Raw genomic sequence first — 8,934 nt, forward strand, 5'->3', positions numbered from 1 at the left:
TCCAAATGGTTGGGTCTACAGGTGAGAAGTAGTTATGGAATTGTGATGGTTAATTTTATTTGTCAGCTTAGCTAGGCCATGATATCTAGGTATTTGGTCAAACATTATTCCCAACATTTCTGTGAAGGTCTTTTTTTAGATGAGATTAAGATTTAAGTCAGTTAGACTTTGAGTAAAAGAAGTCAGCCTCCATAATGTGAGTGGGTCTCATTCAGTCGGTTGGAGGCCTTATTAGAAAAAAGACTGACCTCTCAGTCAATTCAACCAGCGAACTGCCTTTGGACTCAAACTGCAGCATCAACTCTTCTCTGGGTCTCCAGCCACTGCTTACCCTAAAGAGTTTGGACTTGCCAGCCTCCATAATCATCACATGAACCGATTCCTTCAAACAAATCAATCTCTCTCTCTCTCTCTCTCTCTCTCTCTCTCTACTATTTCTGCTTCTCCGGACACCCTGACCAATACAGGAATCCAGTCTTAGTTTTATTGCCCTCTCGATGACTTTTGCATTTTATTACTGAATATTTATTTATTTATTTTTCTTTTCTTTTTTTAATTTTAATAAATGTCTATTTCAACTGTTTTACAGTAGAGTAAATGTCTTGATGACTGTAGATACGTAAGGCTGTTTGGTAGCATCCAGAACCACCACAACAATGGTGGTCTTCCTGACAGGTGTGTAGTCTTCAGTAATTATAAGGGATTACTTGTCTGAAACTGCTGTTAAACCAGCAGGACTGCATTTATGCATCCATCATTTTCAGGATTGTTGGTAACCTGGGCATATTTTCCCCAAATAACTTTTCCTCCTTGTGTCACAAGGCCCAACTCACTCACATTCACTTCAATGATAGTACCTTTGGTAATAACACCCAAAGTTGTATATAGTGGGGATGAGGGATTCTTTTTTACACCAAGTATTGGCAGGCAAAAGGTGGCTTTCAATGCAGGATGTGTTACATGGGCCTTTTTGAAACGTAAGCCCATTGGCCTAATGAATCTTTCATATTTAGGTGGTTTTCTAGTAAAGCCGTCTCCAACAAAGCAGACTTTAGTGACCATCCTCTTCCATGCTTTCTTTTTTCTCTTTCCTGTTCGAATGACTTTTAATACTTCTGTTTCTCCCTGAGCACGAACTTTGGGTAAAGGAACTTCCCACTTTCCCGCTTTCTCTTTTCGCTTTTGTTTAATCATGTTGGAAAGTACTTTAGCTCAGGACTGCCCCTCCCTGTCCAGTAGATATGCAGGTACTGCTCCCTGTGGAGTCTTCTCTTTTTTATTTATTTATTTATTTATTTATTTATTTATTTATTTATTTATTTATTATTTATTTATTTATTTATTTTTAGTCTTCTCATCATTCTTTTGTTTGGTGTTTCTCTTTTCATGCATCTTGTTAGTCTTTTTCATTTGTATTTTCTCAGCATGGCGCTGTTTATGGTAGAGCTTAGTTTTCAGACCAATCATCTTTTTTGCTTTTTTTGAACGTTCATGAGCCTCTCGACCTTCTTTCTTTCTCTTTTTCTCATGGTAATCCAAACGATAGCCACAGCGCTTTCGGTGTAACTCAATATATTTATTTTGTGACATGGTAAGGCCCCCGGGCACCAAGAGGCTCTCTTTTCTCCTTCTTCTTCTTCTTCTTCTTCTTCTTCTTCTTCTTCTTCTTCTTCTTCTTCTTCTTCTTCTTCTTCTTCCTCCTCTTCTTCTTCTTTTATTGGAGTTCAATCACCTGTTTTCTATAGTGCTCATTGTATCATCAGAAAAATAAATAAATAAATAATTTTTCTTTATTTATTTTTCTGATGCTACAATGATTCAAACAAATGGCACCAAGATGGCCCTGTGAGCATCTTGCTGAAAACCCTTCTTTTCCCTATGCATATAGTGGCATGTATACCCAACAAAATTGGAATCATAGGTCTTTATCCTGTCCTTTTTTAAAAATAACATTAATTGTAAGCATTTAAAAAATGTTATTAAAATATGTGGGAAGATCTTTAGGGCCTGCCCACTCGTCTGTTTTTGTTGGAAATTTAAGTTGTTTCCTATTTTCTGTTATTATAAATAGTTTTGCTGGAAAAGTTTTTGTACATAAATTTATGTCTGCCTCTCTGATTATTTCCTTAGGGAAGATTCCAGGAAGGGGAATTACTAAAAACTCTGGCCTCATAAATGAGAGAATTATGAAAAATGGAAGGGGAAAATGCAATAAAGTAAATGAATTGGGTTACTCGACTCATTTTAACTGAGAAAATAAGAAACACCTGACCTCCTCTGGGTCGAACTCATGGTCATCCATGTTACTTAGGGAGACCAGGAGGCATGGTAGACAGAGCACTGGATTAGGGTCCAGAGCTTGAATTCTGGGCCCATCTCATTTCTCTTTACAGCTGGAGCTCCTGGACAACGTGCTCTGACATGTTCTGTTCCCAGTTCTTCATGCCCTGCCTACTTTGCAAGAGATCATGAAGAGCCCATTGGCCGCTTATGAAAGGCTCCTTCACTCACCTGGCCTTTCCTCTCCCTTTAGAGCTGGGCGGGGTGGGGGGGGGGTAGGCGGGGAGCACTGCTTCTTCTATGAAGTCTTTCCAAGGATAAATCAGAAGCTTCTACTGAAACACTTGCTCCAAACTTCTAACATCTATGACATTGAATTACAATGATTTGTTCACAATTCTCTTCTTCCAATGGCCCCTGAGTCTGAGTCTAATTCATCTTTTCTCACCACCAGTGCTTAGGATAGCACAAGGCATGCAGGAGATGCTCAATTAATGTTGACCAAAGAAATTGTCAAGTACTAAACAAACATGATATCATCCACAAGCATTTATTAAGCACCAAAGATGTGTCCCTGAACTCAAGGCACTTGCATTACAGTAAATGTAAAAACAGTTAAGGTAGCATTTTCTAAGTGCCCAACTGGTTGTGCAGATACAAAGTGCTGTAGGATCTTGGAGCAGAGCAGGGAACCACTGCTAAGAGAGCTGTGGTGATCCAAGGAGCCTTATCGGACCAGACTCGGGCCTCTGAGGGACATTGGCCATAGACAAGGGGAGAACAAAAGATATCATCCCAGAAGGGGGAATTGTGTCAGCAAGGTGGTCCGGTGTCAGTATGTAGTCTGGTATGCAATAGGCACTCTATGCAAACATGCTGAGTAAGTGAATGAAGAAGACAGTGCAGCACCACACGGTCTGAGAACAGATGGCCAGGTGTGCCTTCCCAAACAGGCTGTTTATTTTGTCAGTACAAAAATATCATGTTGCCCAATAAATATTAACAGATCGTCGAATCACTTCATCAGTTTTCAAATACAGCTATAAATGCTGTTTAGGTAGATTTTCTCAATGTTGTGCACAAAACTATTGGCCCATGTACTTACACGTGCTCATCCACCCCCTCCATGTGCCACCCTGAATCTTCATCAGCACCCGTGTCAAGGGTGTTGTTCCATCAAATCAGCTTCCATGAGCAAGTGACAGACAACTCAATGGTGACCTGTTTAATTCACTGGTTTTTTTTTTTCCTAAACAGATTTTTTTTTTTTAAAGACACTCTGCTCTGTTTTGGCTGACAGGGCCCAACCTTTCATTTATGCAAGTCATATTGATCGCCAAAGAGCAACAATTGGGAGTGGCAGGGATTTATCACAAAGTCATCAATAAATTGCCAAATAATCACGTGAGACCACATATTTTGCCTCCCAGCATCTTTAGAAAAGGGATTCAAACTTGTCTTTGAAAATAATGGGTTACAGGGGTGCCTGGGTGACTCAGGTTTGGTGTGTCTGACTCTTGTTTTCAGCTCAGGTCATGATTTCAGGGTCATGAGATTGAGCCCTGACTCCGGCTCAAACTCAATGAGGAGCCTGCTTGAGATGATCTCTCCCTCTGCCTCTGCCCCTCCTGCTCGTGCTCTCTCTTTCTCTAAAATAAATAAAAACATCTTTAAAAAAAAATGGATGGGTCACAGAGAGATATTTTTCAGTTAACATTAGGTTCAGCTCTGAGTAACAGATCCCTCTCTCCCCTCCCAAAAAGGCAAAACAAGGTAGTAGCTTAATTCTTACTCATACATGAGAATTTTAGAGCCAGGTAGTCCAGGATTTGTTTGTTGACTCCATTGTTAACAGATACACAAAACCTTTCCTGTCTTATTCTCACCTTTCCTAGGATGCAGCCTGCTTCCTCACACCTGAGGTGATGGCTGCATTACCAGCCATCTTAGCCACTTTCCAAACAGAGGGACAAGGGAAGAGAGGAGAGAGAGATGGTGCAACTCCTCCTTATTACAGAACTTACAGAACTTTCTGGAAATCCCACACAACACTCCTGCTTACACTTCATTGGCCAGAACTTCCCTGGTCACACCAAACTGTAAGGGGAAGTGAGACGTGTTGTCCTCTAGCTGGGCATCAGTGTGATCTGCTAAAAATCCAGCCTCCGTTTGTTAGAAAGAGAAGGAGAAGATGCATGTTTTATGGGCAGAGAAAATACAATCTGTTTTCCGAATCCTAGGTTCTAATATTTCAGAGATAGTAAATCAGAAGTTTGTGGTCCTGGTTAGAGCACTGACATGTCTAGCACCCTAGTGTGTGTGTAGTGTGTGTATGCACACTAATATTTGAATAGACACCTTGTGTGTTGCGAATTCAACAATAACTTATAAATATCAGTTATATTTTTCAGCCTCAATTATTTTAGCTTTACTTATTGTGAAATATACATACAGAGAAAATGCTTAAAGCACAAATGTAACTTACTTTTAAATAGAGCTTTCCAGTGCTTCTCCATCAGCGTTTCACTTGATCTTCCCAGTAACTCTGTGAGGAAGAAAGGGGAGCTTTCAGTACCATCACTTGCATTTCAGAAGTGAGGAAATAGAGCAGAGATCTTTCCCAAGATTCAGAACCAATGGTAGGTCCAGAACTTGAACTCGTGTCTTCTGCCCTCAGAGCCCGTGGTGTCTTACCCACTGCTGCCTCTCACAGACTATAGAATCTTGCAAAATTTGGCAGAGACAGAAAAAGGTGAGTATAACTTTGTGGAAAATTATTGGCACTAAGAAACGACCAGAAAGGACTAGTGGTCGCTGTGGATATTTAAACATAAGATAACCTGAGAGTGGTGGTGTAAATGCAGCATGAATTACAACTTGAAATAAACAGTGTCTAGCGAGAGGAACATGCAAAACTGCTCTCAAAGATTTAAGATTTTACTATAAATGAAATAGAGGGGGGGGAAAAGGACATATCTTTGGCAACTCTTTCTCCTTGTCACTATTTTTGGTTCCCTGTCTGAAGAAACTTGAAGATTTCCTTGTAAGGACAAGAGAAAAAAAATATGCTGTGACCTCATGACCTTAATAGAAGCAACCATGAGTGAATGTTCTTCTTCGCTAGCAGTTAGAAAGAATTGGTAGCGGACTGTAAAATCTTCCCACCCACCCACAAATGGCATAAACTGATGAAATCAGTTCAACAACCTCAAAAAGTGGTCTCTGGGAATCATTAGCTTCTACATTTCAGATGTGGAATGTCCCCCAGGATTTGAATAAAGGGTGCACCCTAGGAAAGAAGCCGCTTTTCTTCCTTAAGTAGGCATTGGATCTGAACCTTTACAGGAGATGTTTGGTGATATATATTTGGTTCTCATAAACTCTTTCATTTATGGAATTTCTTCTAGATGGTGGAAAGAAGCAATAAAGTGAATGTCTTGCTCCCGCATATTTGGAGATTAGTTATAATTGTGTGAACAAGTTGCTGAGCAATAAGGAATAAAGAACTATTCTTCCCTCACAAAGGAATGTTGAGCCTACCCAGCTCATTTATTTATTAAACACACACTTAAATAATGTTTATTGAGTGCCAAGTAAGGACTTTACAAATACTAACTCACTTACTACTCCTAACAATCTTCTAAGGGAGGGATTCTTTTACCAGTGAGGAAACTGAGGCACACAAATTTTAATTAATTGGCCCCAGGTCAAAGACCTTGGAAATGGACGCAGAACTCATGCTCTGGACCACATGCAGCTCTCATCTCCCTGTATACAGAAATCCAAGAATATCTATTTGGCAATAAGATAACTTGGGAACACAGGTTATAATAAGATATTTATCAGATTAATGCCTTGGATAGTACATGACTAAAAACTCCATTTCTCTCACTACTACTACTACTACTACTGCTGCTACTACTACTGCTACTACTATTACCACGTGTAACACAAACGTGGGGTTTTCCTCTTATGACCCATAGGGCAAGGTATGGGGGAAGCAAAGAGCTTCCATGGCCTTTCTAGATGCACGAGTCTTGGGCCACTTCCATGTGTTCATCAACTCTGAGGCTTCCTGAACCCCTTCAGTTAGGATTTTTTTTAATGGAAACTTCATGACATAGGCACAATTAATTAAGCCATTGACCATTAGTGGTTAACTTCGACTCCAGCCTCCCCACCACCTGAAGGTAGAATGGGGAGGGGGCCACTGAAAGTTCCAACTCTCTAATTATAAGGTTGACTCCCTTGAGAACCAGTTCCCATCCTTAGGAACTTTCTTAAAGTTACCTTCTTAATGTAAACTCAGGTGGATTGAAAGGGGCTGGTAATGAATAAGAAAAGATTATCGTTTTTTTTTTAAGATTTTATTTATTTATTCATGAAAGACACTGAAAGAGCAGAGACACAGGCAGAGGGAGAAGCAGGCTCCATGCAGGGAGCCTGATATGGGATTCAATCCTGGTACTCCAGGATCATGCCCTGGACCAAAGGCAGATGTGCTTAACCACTGAGCCAGGCATCCCAAAAGACGATCTTTTTATCTTTATTAAACCAGAACAATTTTAGGAACTGGGGACAGAAACCAAATCTTAAAACAAAAGGTGCTCCTTTCATCTTTGTTGTTCTGGGACTGTTTTAGGAGCCAGGAATGAAGATCAAAATATACATTTCTTTTTTCTTTCTTTCTTTCTTTTTTTTTTTTTACATTTCTTATTACATCACAGTATCACAATGGCAGAGTACTCAGTGCTCCACGGAAGGAAGGAAGGAAGGAAGGAAGGAAGGAAGGAAGGAAGGAAGGAAAAGGAGAAGAAAGGGAGGAAGGTAGGGTGGGAAGGTGGGAGGGTGGTTTGGGCATTTTGTCAAAAGGATAGTGCTGCTAAGGATGAAGCTATATCTGATCATCAATTTCCTCATCTCTATCATAGGATTATCACGGCTAACATGCCTTCATTATGGCTTATTTATAAATATACATCAAGTCAGCTTAAGGCACGTCAAAGCACTTTAAAAAAAACAAATTGATATGTACATGAAGTACTTTTGTTATTATTATGATCAAGTCAAGTCAATCCTTTGTTTCTGTTTTCAAGTTTTCCTTACTCCACCCTTCATTTGACTTTGGGGCGAAAAAAATAAAAAGAAGACTCAAGAAACTAAAATTCTCATGTTCTCCAGAAGTCATTAGAGCTAGCTACTAATCTTTTTCCCTTTGGCTGAACATTCCAAATATTACACCACTTCCCCAAATGCAAAACATTCATTATTATGATGACACCTTCATGAAGGAAACATTTTCTGAATGGCATTCATCCAAAATCTTAAAGTACGTTAATCTTCAAATGCTTGAGGATGTTTTATTGGCTTGCAAACATTCAGGCCTTCTGTTTGTCACAAAAATAGAAATGAAACACCTTATGATTACCTGTTATCTGCAGCAGCAGAGTTTCCTTACACGAAGCTTCATTTTTTTAGGCCCCTTTCATATTAGTTCTCAATCACAGAGCAAGGGCTCATCCCCTTTGCAGTGTCTACTGTCTCCTTTCCTTTCCTGGGCAAGTTCCAGCTGCAGGCATTAGGGTCACATCAGAGGAGGGCTGGGGCTGAGGAAGGGCTGTCTGGATCTATGAAAGAACACAGATTTTCTATGGAGTCGATGTTCAAAGTCAAATATGACTTTTGGGCTTATCTCTTTTTGTATCACCCACATTTCTGTTCTGTTCCCTCAGCTTGGGTAATTGAGATATAACATTTTAAAATCCTCCTCATCCATTCATTCCTCAATCTATTCCAACCAGAATTCCACCCCCACGACTTTACTACGGAAGCTGTTCTAGGTTGCCTAAGCCAATGGCCATGTTTCAGATCTTAGAGATCCAGAGACAAATAACCAGCCCCAGACCTTGAAGATCTTGTCCATTCCTGGGTGAACAGACAAACAGTAACATGACATGGTAAAGACCTTGGCAGCTGTTTGGGGGAGTACAGAAGGCATTTACTGATCTACTGATCTATTTGTCATGTCTGAGTTTAGTAGGCAAGTTCTCTTTACACTTCTTCTTTTGGTTTTTAGAATAATACATATTGGTTTTCCTTTCTCTGGTCATTCCCTCTCGATCATTTTTCATGGCTCCATTTCCTCTATTCATCCCTTGCCTATTGGTAATCCTCAAGGGTCTAGATCAAGATTTCTGTTCTTATTTCATAGACTCATCCATATTTCTAACTTAATGTGACACAATAAGTCAGTGACTTCCTCATTCCCATTTTCCAGCTGGACCTCTATCCTTAGCCCCAGATTTATTTGTCTATCACTCACTTGGATATCCTACAGACATCTCAAATCCAACATGTCCAAATCTGAGGCATCAACAGGAACCTTCTTCTCTTCCCGTTTCCTATTTCAGTGAGTGGTACCACCAGTCACCTATTCCCATCAGATTAGAAACCTAGGCACCATCCTTGGCTCTTCCATCTCCCTCACATCCTCAGTCTCCAAATCCCACCAATTCGGCCTCCATTTTGCCACCATCATGGCTCATCTTCAATTGACCCTCCATATTGTGGCTAACGGAATCTTCCAAAACACAGATCTGTTTGTATTACTCCACTGTTAAGTGAGTCCAAGGGTTGCTCACTGGCACACAGTAA

The 8,934-nt window shown here is 40.1% G+C and overlaps 1 protein-coding gene across 1 annotated transcript; it reads right to left on the reverse strand.

Annotated features, from left to right (window-relative positions):
• Nucleotides 1-653: 653 nt before the first annotated feature.
• LOC129505340 (ribosome biogenesis protein NSA2 homolog) lies at nucleotides 654-1,590 on the reverse strand. Its single transcript, XM_055318349.1, is given in 2 exon segments — nucleotides 654-1,272; nucleotides 1,357-1,590. Coding segments are annotated over 2 exon segments (783 nt in total). The 3' UTR covers nucleotides 654-723.
• Nucleotides 1,591-8,934: the final 7,344 nt, after the last annotated feature.

This window comes from Nyctereutes procyonoides, unplaced genomic scaffold (assembly GCF_905146905.1).
Source record: "Nyctereutes procyonoides isolate TBG_1078 unplaced genomic scaffold, NYPRO_anot_genome, whole genome shotgun sequence".
Taxonomy (NCBI): domain Eukaryota; kingdom Metazoa; phylum Chordata; class Mammalia; order Carnivora; family Canidae; genus Nyctereutes; species Nyctereutes procyonoides.